Here is an 18,974-nt window from a genome sequence, read left to right as displayed (position 1 = left end):
TGAGGATTTCACAGCATCATATTTTGTAATACTTCATGCAATGAAAAAACATTTGTTACACTTATAATTGATCAATATTTATCTGAATAGCATTAGCATTTTGAGTTGGCTGGTAAAAGACAGTATTTATTGAAAAGTAGGGCACCTCCTAGTCTAAGGGAAATCATTTGTTTCCTATTACAGGCTATTTTGAATAAAATTGCATAGATTTTATTGATTTTCTTTTTAGTCATTTTACCTCTAGGTTTTTATATTTTTAAAATCCCCTGTCTTCCCAGGCATGGGGTAACTCTGTTCTTTCCCCTGTCACTGAGACTCTACTGTATCTCTTGGTCTAACACTGTTTATTGAAATGCTTGGACTGTTGTTCTTTCCATCCATGGTTTTTAATTTTCCAAGCTGTTTTTATTTACTCGACATTTATTGAACACCTACAATTTATTCAACACTGCAAATATGGTGATGATAAGATATGTAAGTATAGCTGGATAAAATAAGTGTCGAGTAGAGGTAGGACTGGAAACCCAGAAAAGACCTTAAAGACAGAGCTGGAGTTGGGCATTGATGGATGAGTAGGAGTTTGATACCACAAAATAAGACAGGAAATTTCTGACCATGAGAAAAGCATGAGTCAAGATGTAGAGCTATAACGTATCTCCCTGCACAAATCAGTTTGAGTGATTTTCAGCGTTTTTCTATAATTCACCTGCCATTTTTCTGGAATGCACAGCTAAGCTTTCTTCAAATATACTTTTTCTTTTTTTACTCATTGCTGTTAAAATAGGAATTTCAAGGAATTCCTGATGGTGTCCTTCCTGGCCTTGGTCAATAGAAATTGTGTTTGATTTGTTACTTAAGGGTAACTGAAATGGGATGCTTTGCACTGAGCCATCTTCACGCATCCTTAATCATGTCTCTCGAGCCTGCCCTCGAGGTCCCAATGCCATGTTAACGGAGAGGTAACGGTGGGGTCTGTCTGTGTTCCTCCGTCTAGATCAAGTTTGACAGTGTGGAGGTGTGTGTCTGCTGTGAGCTGCAGCACCAGTCATCTGGCTGCAGCAACCTCGGGGAGACGCTGAAGCTGAACCCACTGCAGGAGAACTGCAACGCTGTGAGGCTGACCTTGAAGGTGACCGCTGGGCGCTGTTTGTGCATGCGTTTCTTCACCCCGTGAAGACATTATGGAAAGATTTATTAGCATACAGTTTCCTTTCAGCCCATAATTCATCCAGGTAGATTCAATGCCAGAGGCAATGTCTTTCAGGGGAACATTTTAAAGGATTATAGATGTTCATTTGGAAGATGTTGCTTTCTGGATAGTGTTTTCCATGTTTACCTTTCCATTTTCCTGCCACTGACATATGCAAAGTGGGATGTGGATGTTTAAGAGTGTTTTTCTTTTTCTTTTTTTTTTTCCTTTTTACAAATGACAATGTGATGTATTCCATTGCTTTTCTGACATTTTTGCTATAACATCATCAGAAAACACATGGGTGTTTATTTTGCTATTTAAAGGGCATTTGGAGAAAAATCGTTTAATCTCTCATGGCAATCTGTTTTCTTGTAAAATAGCTGATCTTAAGAAAAATGACATGGAAAATTTGTTCATATTATTCTGTTTATTTATTTATTTTTGTTGCAAGCAATTTTTTAAATTTCTGAAAACCAAAATTGGCTATTTAAAAACACATATGAACAATGAGCCCAATCTTTACATTGAATGCAATTGTGCTAAAACTTTTTTTTTTTTTTAACGAAAGACATGACATGTTCAAAGGAACTCTTGGTTGGTGATAGGATTATATTATAGTAAATAGTGAGCTCTAGTATGTGTACAGGAAACACAGTATGTAGGGGAATGTAGGCTTCAAGAAAAGCCACATCAAATCTGGAAAGAAGGAGGGGACATGCGGCCCTCTGGAATTTGCCACCTGTGATTATAGTTTTCCATGGGTGGTCAGTAGATGGCAAATAAGCAAAGATGTGCAAAGGATGCACCTAATCAATGTGGTAAGAGTCTGCCTGGTTCTGCAAACCTGGCTTGCTTGGGATGGAAATACCCGAGCTCTGGGTCCCAGCATCCCACAAGATAAAATATAAAATTGCATAGATTTTATTGATTATCATCACAAGAGTGATAATTCAGCAGGGTTGGGGGCAGCCAGAAGCAAAACAGTGCAGGACGCCCTCTCTTATGGTTCTAGGCTTTTTCTTACTGTCCCAGATTACATATCACCACAGTTGATGCCTCACTACATCTGGGACCTGCTCAGCCCTTCAGAGCCCTTCTTAAAGGGACAAAAGCAGTCATTGCTCAGATCTCCTTCTGGCAACTCCCAAGTTACCTAGGCAACTGATTAACTTTTCTTTTCATATTTAAAAAAATATATAACAAAATAATAGGTAATTATAATGCAACTACCGATTTCCTGGAAGAGCTACTAAATCTCCAAGGGAATCTTTCTACTCTCTAGGCCACTTTGTGTGTTAATCAACTTGATGTCACTATAACAGAATCCCTGAGATAATCAACTTATAAGAGAAAAGTTTTATTTTGGCTTAGTTTTGGAGGTTCCAGTCCATGATTGAGTAGCTCCTTTTGCCCTGGGCCTGTGGCAGGGCAGCACATCATGGTGGGAACTCATGGCAGAGCAAAACCACTCACTTCATAGGAAACCAGGGAGCAAACGAAAAAGTGGAAAGGACTGGGCTCTCACATCCTCTTGGAGGGCACACTTCCAATGACCTAGGGACCTCCCAAACTCTATCTCTAAAGGCTCCATTGCTTCCAAATAGCACCCCTTTGGGACTGAGCCTTTAATATGCTGACTGTTGGAAGGAAACTTACCAAACTGTAGCCATGTAGGATGCAGTTAAACCTGTAAGTCACCTCCCACACTCTTCAGCTATGGGTATGTTTGGCTAATTCCATAAAAGCCATGGAGTTCTCCTTGGCACCTTGCTTACTCTGTGGGACCCAGGACACATCTTCATAAACCTCCAGCCCCTGACAAGGTGACTGTAGCTTGAAAAGTAGTGATAGTGTTGGAAAAATAATACCATCTGTAAGAATGCAGACTCAGGCCTGTGGTGAGCTGGTGACTTGCAAACTTACCCTTATTCACTACTTTAGTACCTGTATGAGAAAAGCATTTGGTGTAGTGCAGCCAAAATGGAATAAAGTGAAGAATACTCAAGAAGATCATGTCAAGATGGCAAACCTAGTTGGCTAGTCTAGCCTATTCAGGGGCTCTTCCTGGTGGATGTTCAAATTGCCCTGGAAAAATGGTAAGGGTTGAAGGCAAAAGAAAGAGTATTCCAATATTTTATTGAATACTGGAACTGGTGACATGAAACTCAAAGGAGGCAGGTTTTATGATTGAGTTGGGAGGCTGATTTTGCCTAAAAATTGAAGCTTAGGAATTAGAAGAAGGGGCAGCCTGCTCAAGCCCCCTCACTGAAGGCTTATACAGGGGAATGGGATCTGAGTTTCATGTGAAATTAAGAGGCCTGTTGGAAATGAGTCCCTATCTATAGTTTGTTTCTGTCCTCTAACTTTATTATTATCTAAAAATGCTTTGACTATCCTAAGTCCTTGCATTTCCATATAAATTTTAGAATCAGCTTGTCAATTTCTACAGAAATCCTGCTGAGATTTTTTATTTGAAATCCATACATCACTTTGAAGAGAATTGACATATTCATGGATGTAGCTCTCCATTTATTTAGTCTTCTTTTATTTTTTAAACATCCATGTTGTAAAGTTTTCAGTATATAGATTTTAGTCTATTTTATAATATTTATGCTTAAAGTATTTCACATTTATTGATGCAATTTTAATGGTATTTTAAAATCATCTTTTATTAACTGCTAGCGTATAAAAATTTGATGTTTCTTTCTGGCTTGTATCCTGCAATCTTGCTAAACTCACTTATTAGTTCTAGTAGCTTTTTTTTGTATGTTCTTTTGAATTTTCTATGCAGAGAATCATGTGATATGCACAGAGGCAATATTACATCTTCTTTTCTGTATTAAGTTTCTCCAAAGAGACAGAACCAATAGAATATAGGTAGTTATATGTATTTCAGAGGGATTTATTAGGGGAATTGACTTACATGATTAAGGAGACTCAAAAATCCCACAAGAGGCCATCTGTAAGCTGAGATGCTGGGATGCTGATAGTGGGGTTCAATGCAAGTCCAAAGCTGAAGGCCTCAGAACCCACATAATTTTCCCCCCAGTATAGAATTCTTGAGAAATATTTCCACCCCACCAAGTTTTGTAGATGAAATGCTATTCTCTTTTGCAGTGAGTATTTATTTAGGGAAAAATTTTTAAGTTGGTCTAATTCTTTTTTCCTTTTATGTATGTTGTAGTCATTAATGCCATTTGAAACTATTCCTGGCTCTTTAGCTTATCCCTGCATGGTACGATTATTTTATCTAGTCCTCTTCTGGTTGCTGAAAGCCATGAGAACAACACTTTATATATATATATATATATATATAATTTCCAAGCTAGAGATTTTAATTGTGGGATGAGATTCTTTTTCCTCCAACTACTATCCTTTCAGAGATACCATAAGGAGTAAAGCTTCCTGCAACTTACTCACACTGGTTGTGTAGCATGAATGAGAAATAAACCTTTATTGTTTTAACCCACTGAATTTGGAGGAATATTTATTACTGCAACATAACCTGGCCCATCCTGTCTGATACAGGGCAACATTTTTCTTTTGGTACAGATTTCAGTAGTATTTTTTGATTATCAAGTTTATTAGATACACTATGATATGTCTTTTTTGATATGTCTTGATACTTATCAATCTATCAATTTCCCCATGATACCCAGTGTACTTTTACAACCTATGAATTTGTACCTTACTTTATTTGAGAAAAAAAAATTTCTATAACTTTATATTTGAATCTTTTTGTCCTGTTTCAGGACAACAGTACATTTCTTGGACCACTTTTATCTGTCTTTCATAACTATCATTTTTTTCTCTAGTTTTTTAAAAAAAGTCTTCCTTTTCCACCTCATTTGGCTGTATTTCTAAAACCTCTCTCCCTAGCTATATTTTCTGCAGTGGTCATTGCCTTTTTGCTCTGCTGTCACTGTGATATTGAGTTTTGGCAGCTCCCTTCTCAACTTTCTGTATCTTCTTCATTTGTTCAGTGAGCCCTTGTACCTCTGCTTTGAGCCCTTAGATTATAGCAGCTTTCTTCTCTGGCCACAGTTTGCATCCATGGATGTCTCTAGCTAGTTAATTACACTGGAGCTTTCTATGTGTCTCATGTCTTTCTTAGATCTCTTCTGTGAGGTACATGGACACATCAAAGCACTAAAGCACAGTTGCGATCCTTAATTGCTAACTGAAGCTTTATGCTCCATTTAAATAGGCTTTAGATCAAATAGGATTTTGTTCTTCCTTCTCATAATCATAGAAGCCCAGAGAGTCAGATAGATCTAAATGCCATCTTAACTACTTTCCTTGTAATTGGTGGTGCGGTCACCTTTTTTTTTTTTTTTTGGATACCAGAGATTGAACTCAGTGACACTCAACCAATGAGCCACATCCTTAGCCCTATTTTGCATTTTTTTAGAGACAGGATCTCACTGAGTTGCTTAGTGCCTTGCAACGGAGGTCACTTTGAATTTAACATTATTCTTGAAAAGTGATTCAAACCATGTTGTGATTGATGACATTCCCTGCAGTAAAGGGGTCTTCTGCATGGACCCAGTGTTGCTTCACTGGCATTAAAACTCTTAGGTACCAGAACAAGCATAGGTAGTAGGAAATTGAGTCACTCTGGGATGGGGCTGCTCTAATTCTATATACAGAGTTCCATGGGAGCCCCTGCTTATATAACATTTGCAAAATGTTCTTGACACTTAGCAAAAGAAAAGGCTACAGGAAATGTTCTCTTCATTACTTTCCCTTGCTCTCTCCTTTTTGGTCAGCAATTAGAGCGGGTTCATTGATCTTTTCCATAGTCTCATTTGAGCTCTATTTATCTGGTTAGTAACACTCTATATCTAAATTTCCATATTAAATTATAGATTATCCATCCTTGGTATCTGAAGGACTCATTTTATGCTGGGAAAATCCCTTATAATTGGCTTGGGAGTCAAAGCACTTTGATTTCAGTAGTGTTTGAATTAAGTGGTGCTGACTTAATGAGATTTGTCTAACTACCCACTGTTAGGCCGAACCCTCTTCCTACTTCCCTCCCTACCTTCTGAAACCTGAAATGTTGTACAGCCACAATCCATAAAGGCTGGGGGTGGGGGGAAGCAGAAATCAAAGTGATGAAGAATATATTTGCAATTCAGAATATGATGCTGATGTTGTTTCAGTCATCCTTCAGATTGTTTTTTAATTTGTTTTGGTGGCTTGGAGGCCCTAACATTCCTATGTCTCTTTTCTGTGCTTTCTACTCAACACTCCTCCTGGACTCTCTGAATCTTTAGCAGAGAACTGCTGGGGACACACAAACCCCTCTGGAGGGTAGTGATGGTCTCTTACCATGATAACAATATCTCAGGCATGATCAGGTTTTCTGTTCCACCCTCACCCTCACTCAGAAAAGGGCATGAGGGCACATGGGACTCCACCATGCCAGCCATGCAGGGATTCTCACATTTGTAGAGCTGAGGGGATGGGACATTTGTTCTGTTGTCCAGGTACCCCTTGTGTGGGTGAGAAGGCTGCAGCTGGAGGGAGGTCAGGCAGCTCCTCTTGGGACCTAGAGCAAGTCTGGGTGTCTCCTTTGGGGAGCTGTCAGAGACCCATGGCTCTGCTCCCTCAGGAAGGGTCCTGGCTGTGAGCATCTTATCATGAATAATCAGAAAATAGCTTCTAAAACTTAGGACTCCAGCATCTGCTTTCCCAAAGCCCTTGACAATGGTGGGGAAATGCTACTGAAGGAGAAAGTACCTAGAGCCCCTTTCCAGAAGGATCTAGGCTTTTGTAAGATAAGGTGACAAAAAATTAAAAGATTTTTTTAAAAATTGGTATTTTAATGGTCATTTTGCCAAGTCAAACTTAACACAATGCAGACAAATTTTCTGATCTGTATGAACAGATTTTTTAAAAGTCACAAAAATCAGAATTAGCTGGTGGAACATGCTTCTCATATGCCAATATTGTGTCTGTCCCAACTTTAATTCTTTGCTATATTCAAGAATGTCATTATGGTTTTATTATAGTGATACAAGTCTAATTCACAACAGAGGGAAATATCTGTTTCTTCTTCTTTCATGTACCTGATTTAATTTATTGAGTCACACTAAACCAAATTACCCAAAGAAACCTTATCAATGAACTAGGAGATAAAAGTTTCCCAAGAAACCAAGCAGTTATTAAGTTTATGTACTTTCTTATCTCAAAAATGTTTTATCTTAGTCCCTAATTAAGTTAAAAAAGAGCCAAAACAATTCCCTAAAAAAAAACCTACTAGAGACCTGAAAAATAAACTCATCATTTAATCTTGAGTAAGTTCTTAACCATGCTAACGAAATAAAAATGATTTTGCTAATAAATGAATGGTCCACATTTTGTGATAAAACTTGCAGCATTTATTGGTAGTATGAACCCGCAAATGCACACACACACCACACAAGGCACCCATGTGCACATGTATACTCACACATGTCACACAATGCAAACACACCCATGCACATACATGCACACACATGCATGTATAAGTGCACACACATAACACTCCTAGAAATGAACTTTCCATATTCAGAAATGGGCAGCTACATAAGACAGATTTGCTTCATCTTTACACAGTTTAAAAAATTCACCCCTTGGGGGTGAATGGGTCCTTCTGGCCAGGTGGGATGTGGTCAGAGATGAGAAGGTGTCAAATTCCTGCTACCCAACTTACACTAGCTACCACAGGCCCCATGTAAGGGAGCATCCAGAAATATTTGGCTCTCCTGACCATTGAGCATTACCCAGCCTGGAAGGCAGCCTCCTTGGTATAAGAGAGGGTGCCTACCATGTCTCTAAATGGCATCTCTGTCCCTGGTTTCTTCCTCCCACCCTCTGATTCTACTGGCATCCACTTTCCCCTGTGTGGTGGAGATACTGAGTTTGGTCTGACATCCACACCCACAAACCCATGTGGCATCTGTATAGTCACCCAAATTCTAAAACAGTCATAAGAGAAGGCAGTTCACCAAGGAGGTCTGTGACTTGTCTGTGCCTGCTGAGTGAAAACTAGGTTCAAGATCTTCAAATGCTGAGATAAAATATTTTTAGTGACATACTTACAGCAATCATATCCTCTTCAACTCCAAGAAAGGTTAGTGAGTAGAGCGTTAAAGGCTGACCAGGTGTGGACAGCCTGACCAGACTGACTTGTGATGTTTCCAGCCCCCTGTAGGGCTTGTGGGTGAGCTTCAGGTGCAAGCATACCTCCTCACACAGTTGGTGAAACACTGGACCAGTGCAGGAGGGGCCTGTTCACTGCTCAGGATCAGCACCTCTTTTTTCCCTGTGGGGAGGGAGGGATATCTCTAAGTCTCCTTCTCTTTCCATGGAAAATACATAACACTCCAGAGAGATGGTCCACAAAGGGTCCTGGCATCTTATGCTCTTAACCCTGACTCTGAAACCTGGCTCCTTAACCCCAACACAATGGCCTCCCCCAAGGTTACCACCTGATTAGATCATTTCCCTTCACTATGCTACCTCCAGGATCTCTCCAGAACACCCTGACTGTCAAGCCTTGGCCTCCTCTCCTTCTTGCATTTCTAGGTTCTAGTCTTTTAAGGATAAGAAAAACTAAAGCATTTTCCTACTGTCACAGATCACTCAACATAAGACTTCTGACACCAGATGTGTGGTGGTTGTTTCCCCACACACCAGGAAATGCTCCAGGGAAGATCAGTTGGGTATCCTCTAATTCAATGTAATTCTGAAATTTACTACCTGGTGATGGTGTCAGATCCACAGGTTTATGACTCAATCTCCAACTGCCCCACTTCAGATGTCAGTTGTACTCCAAGTTCCCCTAACTCCTATACTTATCTTCATTCACATGAGAGTGATCACAAATTATAATTATGTATTTACATGACTTTTTTTTGGAGGGGGGCAGGTACCAGGGATTGATCTCAGGGGCACTCAACCACTGAGCCACAGTCCCAGTCTGTTTTGTATTTTATTTAGAGACAGGGTCTTGCTGAATTGCTTAATGCCTCGCTTTTGCCGAGGCTGGCTTTGAACTCATGATCCTCCTCGTCCCTCAGCCTCCGGAGCCACTGGATTACAGGTGTGCACATCTGCTCCCAGCTGCATGACTTTTTATTGACAACTGTGCCTTCATAAACTATAAGATCAGTGAAAGCAGAAAAGAGTCTTTTTTTTTTTTTTGGCTAACATAGCTTACAGCATGGGGGATGGCAGCAGTGACTCTGTTTTAGAAATCAGTAAGAATTTTTTTTTGAGCAAGAGTTTTTAATTCATTCAGTAAAAATTTTTGAGCACCTCTTCTGTGCCTGGGTTGGGTGATAGGAATTGAATTATAAATATTTTCATTGCTGCCCTCTCTTCTTAGTGTGAGTTGTTATTTTGTTGAGTGGGGAGAAGGGTAAAATTTGAGGTTTGCATAGGTAGTGTGTGCGTTAGCTATAAAAAATATAGGAAGTGGGAAGATGTGGAGAAATATTTGGGTTTCTATTGCTGAATGATGTAAGACACATGCAGCTCTAGAAACAGTAATAATGCTAATAGGGATATTTGTCCACAAACACACATACCCTACCTATAATCATACAGAAGACCTATTAAATTGGTACTGAGGATTACACTGGACATTAATGAAGGGTATAGCAACCAGTCCTTTCTAGAATATTCTAGAAATTTCTGATAGACATATTGTTTATAAGAACCAAAGAAAGAAAAAAGAACCCAAGTTATAACTCAGCTCTTGGAACCTTTCTGGAAAGTCACTGGAAGATGTACTGTGTGTCAAGAGTATGCCCTAATTTTGAAGAGCAATGACTGAGAGGTGTTTGGCCAGATACAAAACAGTTATATGGTGCCAAGGGGTAATTTATTGAAAAGATGGATGCTAAAAACCCTCATAATCTCCATAAGCAGCATTCATTTGAAATGACAGAGAATATTTTTAAGATCTAATGTGATATGTTCTGCAAACACAGTTTCAGTATACAGTATCCCCTTCAGACCCCCACTCCAACCCCTGCACACCTTCTACCTAGATTTCTGCCCTGAAGTCTTTCCCAAGTAGAAATTGTGGAGCCACTTATAGCAGGATTCAGGGTAGCTTCCTGGGACTCTCTAGGACTCAGACAGCTGGGCCACACAGGTGGAATACCCTCTGTGCCCCACCATACAGACCCACAGTCTTTGGCACATTCAGATTACCAACTACAAAGAGCCTCTTCCTTCAGGCTGCAGGATCTCTGCTATGTTAGCACAGTCTCAGTTTCAGGGACAATGGAGAGAGCTTCATCTATCCAGGTTTAGTAACACAATGGTGGGCCCAGGACTGTCCCAGCATAAATATTAACAGACTCCTATTTCACTCTCACACAGGTCCCAATTGATCTAGTGTCCAAAAAGGAAGTTAAGGGTCTCCCAGAGGGGTTCCATTGCCTTGCATGGGAAGCAAATACAAGGCTAGAGAAAAATGCTCATGATTGACACAAACTGGAGAAGATAGCACAGAGCCCACACCTGGAGACTAGAGGTTATTTTTAAAGCACATAGTTATTTTCAGGGATCTAAATTGGTATCAGAATGAGAGAAAGGAAAAGGAGAGGCAAACATGCAGTATGAGAAAATGTTCAAGAATGCATAAAATTGGAATAAAATAAAATTGGGAAGAATGCATAAAATTTGTAGAAGGGAAAAATGAAAACAGAAAATAACTACTGTGTCAAAATGCATCTGTGTGTGCTCAAAATATGTGCAATTTATTGTATGCCAATTATACCTCAATAAAGCTGTTAAAAGTTTTTGTGACAGATGAGTGGGTGAAGAAGGAAAGTATAAAATCAAAGACAGGAAAGACAGAGATGGAATAATGCATGAGTTCAGAGATTTGTTTAGGGTATTTGATGTGATTCAGAAATCAATAGGCAACTGGTTACAGGAACTTGAAGAAGGAATAATATAATAATGGAAGAGCTGAATAAAATTATTTTGAGTGGCTTGATACACCAAGGCCACAGGGGAGATGGCCCAAATGAGAGGCGCCTCATGCAGAGCATTTGGCACAGGGACAGAATATAATGTGGAAGAAACTTCTTAAGGGAGGCAAAATATCTCACTGTGATTTTGCGTAGCCCTCTGCTTGGCTTCTCTGTGAGCTGCCGTCCTCTGTGAACAGCCTTTTAAAATGCATCATGCTGTTTTCTCCAGCCTCAGAGAGATCAGTGAGGTGGACTTGGTTACTTGAAGTCTAGGGATAAGAAAATGGAGGCCTCAGAATGTGCAGGGACTGAACTGCAGTCTCAAAACTAGTAGTTGATCTGGACTTCTGTCTTTAATGCCAGGTTTGGTGCCTCCTCCACCACCAAAGTGATCCACTTGGTAGGAGACAGAACCTGAAGAACAGTAGCCAACCAGTGGACAGTTAAGGAGTCATTTCTCACCAGCTCCTTTTCCCATGCACCTCTTGACACATCTGAGAGTGACCACTGCCCCCTTATGAAGTTATTAGCAAGTTCAACATACAAAAATTATGAGAATAGGGGCTGGGGTTGTGGCTCAGTGGCAGAGCATTTGCCTAGTATATGTGGGGCCCTGGGTTTGATTCTCAGTTATTGCCTATAAACAAATAAAATAAAGGTCCATTGACAATTTAAAAATATTTTTTTAAAGTATGAGAATAAGATAATATTCCTCTCAGATTTATCCAGTCCTACTATCTGTGTTAGTTTTCTGTTGCTGTACCAAAACTCCTGAGAATGGGTAATTTATAAAGAATAGAAGTGTATTTACCTTTTCCGTGCACAACAGCACATTTCACATGAAAATTGATACAAAAGATCCCATAAGAAAATGTCTATCTTCACCCGCATCACTTTTCTGATATTTACCCATATAGATGTGAGTCACTTTGATTCTGTATTGGTAACTTCTGTGTAGTAATTTTACAGTATAGGAATATTACTTATCTATCTCATGCTGGTGGATGGGAGTTGTTTCCAATTTTTCACTAGTGTTAACAGCACTGGACTGAATAGTTACATGCACTCAGTGGCATGTGCACATGTACTCACTTTCATCTGGTGTGTGTACTTTGGGGTTGTAAGATGAGCATCTGCAAGACTTTTCCTATCACCCAGCACTGCACCTATGCTGACTTACCTTCTCACCAGCCACTGGAAGGAGGTGCATGCGCTTCTTGATGTCAGATTTTTCACATGACCAATGGCTGCTTGTGCTTCTCATCTGTGAATTGCCTCTTTTCCTGTAGAGTTATTTGTTCTTTCTTTCTTTCTTTCTTTCTTTCTTTCTTTCTTTCTTTCTTTCTTTCTTTCTTTCTTTCGTTCTTTCTTTCTTTCTTTCTTTCCCTCTCTCTCTCTCTCTCTCTCTCTCTCTCTCTCTCTTTCTTTCTTTCCTTCTTCTCCTTCTCTCTCTCTCTCTCTCTCTCTCTATCTCTATCTCTATCTCTATCTCTATCTCTATCTCTCTTCACTGGGGATTGAACTCAGGGCCTTTGTACATACTAGGTAGGTGCTGTATCACTGAGCTGCATCCCAGCCCTTTTAAATTAATTAATTCAATTTTATTTTGTGACAGGGTCTCACTTAGTTGCTGAGGCTGACCTCAAACTTGTATCCTCCTGCCTCAGCCTCCTGAGTGGCTGGAATTATAGATGTGTGTCACCACACCTTTTTTTAAAAAAATCTATTAATCTACATGATGGTCTTTTGTCATAAAAATTCTCTCACAGTCTATTATTCATCACTCAATGTTATTTTGGATGTCATTTGTCACTAAGAAATTTTCAGTTTTAATAAAGGCAAATTCATTTGCTTTATTATGTTTTAATATTTTTTCATCCTAAGGTCACAAAAATATCCTCTGAATTTTTTTTCTGTAAGTTTTAAAACGTTGCTTTTTCATGTTTGGCTCAATAGTGTCCCTGGGGTTTAATTTTGTGTATGGTAGACATGAGGATCTAATTTTAGTTCATCATTTGCATATAAATAATCATTAATTATTGCAGCACCAACCTCCATTTCTATATTTGAAGATGTCTATTTTTGAATCTCTCTTTTTATTCACTGGTCTATGGCTTGGCTTTCCATCTTCACCATGTCCTATTAAGGGCGGTTTCTTGCTGTGCTCAGTGTTGCATGCCTGTAATCCCAGTGACGAGGGAGGCTGAAGCAGGAGGATTGCAATTCAAGGCCAACCTCATCAACTTAGCAAGGCCTTAAGCAACTTAGTGAGACCCTGTCTCAAAATAAAAAATAAATAAATAAAAATGGATGGGGATGTGGTTCAGAGGTTAAATGCCCTGGGTTCAATCCCTGGTACCAAAAAATAAATAGATAAACAAACAAATAACATGGTTTCTTTATTAGTGCTGTATTTGATAAGATAAGCCTTCACTTTGTTCTTCAGACTTGTCTTGACTATTCTTTGTCCTTTTTGCCCTATCTTCTCTTTTCCTCTCCTCTTCTATTTCTCTCTCTCTCTCTCTCTCTCTCTCTCTCACACACACACACACTGTTTATAACTGCATTGTACATTTTGCAATGATAAAATTTAGGAGAGTGATAATTTTCCATGTATCTTTCCATTCATTTAGTATTCTGTTATGTTTCCCAATAAAAACATTATGATTTTTGGTATACAGTTCTGACTGTCTTTTGTCAAGTCATTCTTAGATACCATACAATTCGTGGCTATTGGAAATGTGCGGTTTTTAAAAATTACACTTCCGTATTAATTTTTTTGTGATAGAAACTCAGTTACTTTTGTTCATTGGCCTGGTATCCAGTTACTTCTAACTCTATTTGCTCCCACAGTTTGCATGAAAAGTGTTGAGATTTTGTATTTAAAGGAGTACACGGGAAATAATGAGAGTCTCGCTTCTCCCTTTCCAATCTTTACCTTGATGATTAATCCCTCACCATTTTCCCTGCCTTCCTGCACTGGGTAGGAAAATGCCGAGCGCAAGTTAAGCCAGCAGCATCCTTGTCTCGGTCCTGATTTTGCAGGACATGGTTTAATAATTAAGGATAATGTTTGTTGAAAATTTCTGGTCCTGTGTATTATTTGCCAGGTGAAGGGAATCCCAGTCTTTTAAGATTTTATATCCAGTCTTCTAAGCGTTTACCAGGAAAGAGTTTTCAATTTCAGCCAGTGCTGCATCTGTTGAGGCAAGCATAGGTGCACACGTGTGTGTAAGAATGTACACACATTCACACACATGTGTATAACTAATTCTGTTAATATATGTGAATTCCACGATTGGATTTCTTTTTTTTTCTTTTTTTTTATTGCTTGTTCACAACATTACAAAGCTCTTGACATATCATATTTCATACATTAGATTGAAGTGGGTTATGAACTCCCAATTTTACCCCAAATGCAGATTGCAGAATCACGTCGGTTACACAACCACAATTTTACATAATGCCCTATTAGTGATTGTTGTATTCTGCTACCTTTCCTATCCCCTACTATCCCCCCTCCCCTCCCCTCCCATCTTCTCTCTCTACCCCATCTCCTGTAATTCATTTCTCTCCTTGTTAATTTTCCCATTCCCCTCACAACCTCTTATATGTAATTTTGTATAGCAATGAGGGTCTCCCTTCATTTCCATGCAATTTCCCTTTTCTCTCCCTTTCCCTCCCATCTCATGTCTCTGTTTAATGTTAATCTTTTCTTCCTGCTCTTCCTCCCTGCTCTGTTCATAGTTGCTCTCATTATATCAAAGAAGACATTTGGTATTTGTTTTTTAGGGATTGGCTAGCTTCACTAAGCATAATCTGCTCTAGTGCCATCCATTTCCCTGCAAATTCTATGATTTTTGTCATTTTTTATTCCTGCATAGTACTCCATTGAGTATAGATGCCACATTTTTTTTATCCATTCATCTATTGAAGGGCATCTGGGTTGGTTCCACAGTCTAGCTATTGTGAATTGTGCTGCTATGAACATCGATGTGGCAGTATCCCTGTAGCATGCTCTTTTAAGGTCTTCAGGGAATAGTCCAAGAAGGGCAATAGCAGGGTCAAATGGTGGTTCCATTCCCAGCTTTCCCAGGAATCTCCAAACTGCTTTCCAAATTGGCCGCACCAATTTGCAGTCCCACCAACAATGTACAAGTGTACCCTTTTCTCCACATCCTCGCCAGCACTTGTTGTTGTTTGACTTCATAGTGGCTGCCAATCTTACTGGAGTGAGATGGTATCTTAGGGTGGTTTTGATTTGCATTTCTCTGACTGCTAGAGATGGAGAGCATTTTTTCATGTACTTGTTGATTGATTGTATATCCTCCTCTGAGAAGTGTCTGTTCAGGTCCTTGGCCCATTTGTTGATTGGGTTATTTGTTATCTTATTGTCTAATTTTTTGAGTTCTTTGTATACTCTGGATATTAGGGCTCTATCTGAAGTGTGAGGAGTAAAAATTTGTTCCCAGGATGTAGGCTCCCTATTTACCTCTCTTATTGTTTCTCTTGCTGAGAAAAAACTTTTTAGTTTAAGTAAGTCCCATTTGTTGATTCTTGTTATTAACTCTTGTGCTATGGGTGTCCTATTAAGGAATTTGGAGCCCAACCCCACAATCTGTAGATCGGAGCCAACTTTTTCTTCTATCAGACGCAGAGTCTCTGATTTGATATCAAGCTCCTTGATCCATTTTGAGTTAACTTTTGTGCATGGCGAGAGAAAGGGATTCAGTTTCATTTTGTTGCATATGGATTTCCAGTTTTCCCAACACCATTTGTTGAAGATGCTATCCTTCCTCCATTGCATGCTTTTAGCCCCTTTATCAAATATAAGATAGTTATAACTTTGTGGATTAGTCTCTGTGTCCTCTATTCTATACCATTGGTCCACCCGCCTGTTTTGGTACCAGTACCATGCTGTTTTTGTCACTATTGCTCTGTAATATAGTTTGAAATCTGGTATCGCTATACCGCCTGATTCACACTTCCTGCTTAGAATTGCTTTTGCTATTCTGGGTCTTTTATTTTTCCATATGAATTTCATGATTGCTTTATCTATTTCTACAAGAAATGCCGTTGGGATTTTGATTGGTATCGCATTAAACCTATAGAGAACTTTTGGTAATATCGCCATTTTGATGATGTTAGTTCTGCCTATCCATGAACAGGGTACATTTTTCCATCTTCTAAGATCTTCTTCTACTTCTCTCTTTAGGGTTCTGTAGTTTTCATTGTATAAATCTTTCACCTCTTTTGTTAGGTTGATTCCCAAGTATTTTTTTTTTTTGAGGATATTGTGAATGGAGTGTTTTTCCTCATTTCCGTTTCAGAAGTTTTGTCGCTGATATACAGAAATGCCTTTGATTTATGCGTGTTGATTTTATATCCTGCCACTTTGATGAATTCATTTATTAGTTCTAGTAGTTTCTTTGTAGATCCTTTTGGGTCTTCTAGGTATAGGATCATGTCGTCCGCAAATAGTGATAATTTAAGTTCTTCTTTTCCTATTTTTATGCCTTTAATTTCTTTTGTGTGTCTAATTGCTCTGGCTAGTATTTCAAGGACTAAATTAAATAGAAGTGGTGAGAGAGGGCATCCCTGTCTTGTTCCAGATTTTAGAGGGAATGCCTTCAACTTTTGTCCATTCAGAATGATGCTAGCCTGAGGCTTAGCATAGATAGCTTTTACAATGTCAAGGTAAGTTCCTGTTATCCCTAGTTTTTCTAATGTTTTGACCTTAAAGGGATGCTGTACTTTGTCGAATGCTTTCTCTGCGTCTATCGAGATGATCATATGGTTCTTACCACGATTGGATTTCTAATGCAGAACTTTTCTTGCCTTTCTGGGATAAGAAAAAATCTGCTTTGCTGATATTTTATGCAGGATTTTTATCAGTATTTGTAAGTTGTATTAATCAAAATTTTGCTTTTTCCTATGGGGCTTGTCTAGTTTTCCATCTTTTTTAGTTTACACTAGACTTAAAGGATGATTGAGTGAGTCCTTCCCTCTTTCTCCCTCCATAAGCAAAATTTGCATAACATTCTATTTGTTTATTGAATTGAATGTTTGGTAAAACTTGTGAACCTTATGGATATGGTAATTTCTTGTAGTCAGTGGATAGTTACGTGTGGATTTGATGGATTATAGGGTTTCCTTTTTTTTCTTGAGACCATTTTGCTACCTTTTATTTTTCTAGAAAGATTGTTCATTCTGTTTAGGTTTTCAAATCCATTTGTATGAAAAAAAATCCATATGGGACACCTATAGTTATGTCTCTTTAATTTCTAATGATTTTAATTTATTCCTTTTCTTTCTTTTGGTAGTCATCCTTGCCAGAACTTATGTATTTCATCAGGGTGTTTTTGTCCTGAAGAACAAACTTTAGGTTCTGTCTGTTGTTACTTTGTTTGCCATTTCATTCATTTCTGCTTTCATTTTCATTTATTCCTTCCTTCCAAATTCCTTTTTCTTTTTTTCACTTTTTGGGTTATATGCTCTGCTACTAAATTCAGTCATTCTTCTTTTCTCATGTATATATGTAGGACTTTACATTTCTCTTCAACTGCATATTCCAACTTTTGATGTCTAATAATTTTTATATTCAGTTCCAAGGATACTCTGATTTCCATTGTGATTTATTTTCCAATCCTTGAGTTATTTAGCATCTTTTATAATTTTCAAGCATATAGAAGGTTTTTTGGCTATCTTTTTGTTATTTGTAGCCAATTTAATTGCTCTCTAGTCAGGTAACCTATTTATAAGATACCTGAGGTCAGGTCTTTGGTTTTGGTTGAGATTGACTTTTTAGTCTGTGGTGAGTTTTTGTAAGTCCCACATCTTGGTGGTATCCATCTAAGATAACAACCAGAGAGTCTCCAAAATATAATAATACTTATTTGGGAATAGCAGAACACTGCAGTGGGAATGTATCTACCACAGTAAATTACAAATATTTAAGAAGACTGTGGCAAGAGGAAGTTTTTAATGATCAAATGAGGAGGATTACGTAGACATTTTGAAACAATAATCCCTGGTTACAGAGATCAATAGCAAGGTGGCATCAGTTCAAGATTAAAATGGTACTTCTTGGTCAGATGTCCTTGTAGAAGCATTGTTGTGGAAGGTTGTGACTCTGGCAGTCGTTTGTGAAGGGTTCTTGCCATAAAGCATGCATGCACTGGATGCCCCCTGTCCCCTTCACAGCCTCCAAGCCTTATTTATTATTCCTTTGTTGTCCAGGTTTGACAAGAACAACTCCATTTTGCTTCTGGCAACTTCCACATTGTCATAGGTATACCCATATGTGCTGTGTGTTCCTCAGCTCTGTCATGTGGTTTGACTCTTCTTGGTCCTCAGTAACTCGTTGTTTGTTGGGTGCATTGAGACTAGTGAGTGAACACTTTCACCATGAGGTTGGATTTCTACGTTTATCCACCTGCTATTGACTGAATTCCTTTTCTCTGATCACTCTCTTCTTGATCATTTCTATATAGGCAGCTTCTCCCTCTTGATTCTGGATCTTAATCCAAACTCTCTGCTCTCCTTACTGAGCACACCCTCCCTGGGCAAATTCTCTCCACTTCCACTGTATCAGTCCTTATTTATGACTCCAGGCCAGATTCACTCTCTTGCCTGCTGGACACTACCATGCAGGGGGCCCTCAGTCACGTCAGATTTAAATGAAAACCCAAGCTCATCCTCACTGCCTGCCTCCTCTATATCCTGGCTACCCTCCACTTGCATCAGTCTTCCAACTGAGAATGACTTGGATTCTTCCCATGAATGAGGTCCCCTCCCCTCCC

At 38.9% G+C, this 18,974-nt stretch overlaps 1 protein-coding gene across 1 annotated transcript in view; it reads left to right on the top strand.

Annotated features, from left to right (window-relative positions):
- The window catches only part of ENTREP2 (endosomal transmembrane epsin interactor 2), a 450,066-nt gene that overhangs the window by 370,273 nt on the left and 60,819 nt on the right, over nucleotides 1–18,974 (top strand). The window contains exon 4 of the mRNA XM_081291850.1: nucleotides 995–1,129. Coding sequence (XP_081147976.1) covers nucleotides 995–1,129 — 135 coding nt within the window. The remainder of the gene's footprint in view (nucleotides 1–994; nucleotides 1,130–18,974) is intronic.

The sequence above is a fragment of the Spermophilus citellus genome (genome assembly GCF_964194105.1).
Source record: "Spermophilus citellus genome assembly, chromosome: 4".
In the NCBI taxonomy this organism is placed as follows: Eukaryota; Metazoa; Chordata; class Mammalia; order Rodentia; family Sciuridae; genus Spermophilus; species Spermophilus citellus.
The sequence above is the reverse complement of the archived record's forward strand: the minus strand, read 5'-3'. Positions and strand labels throughout refer to the sequence as shown.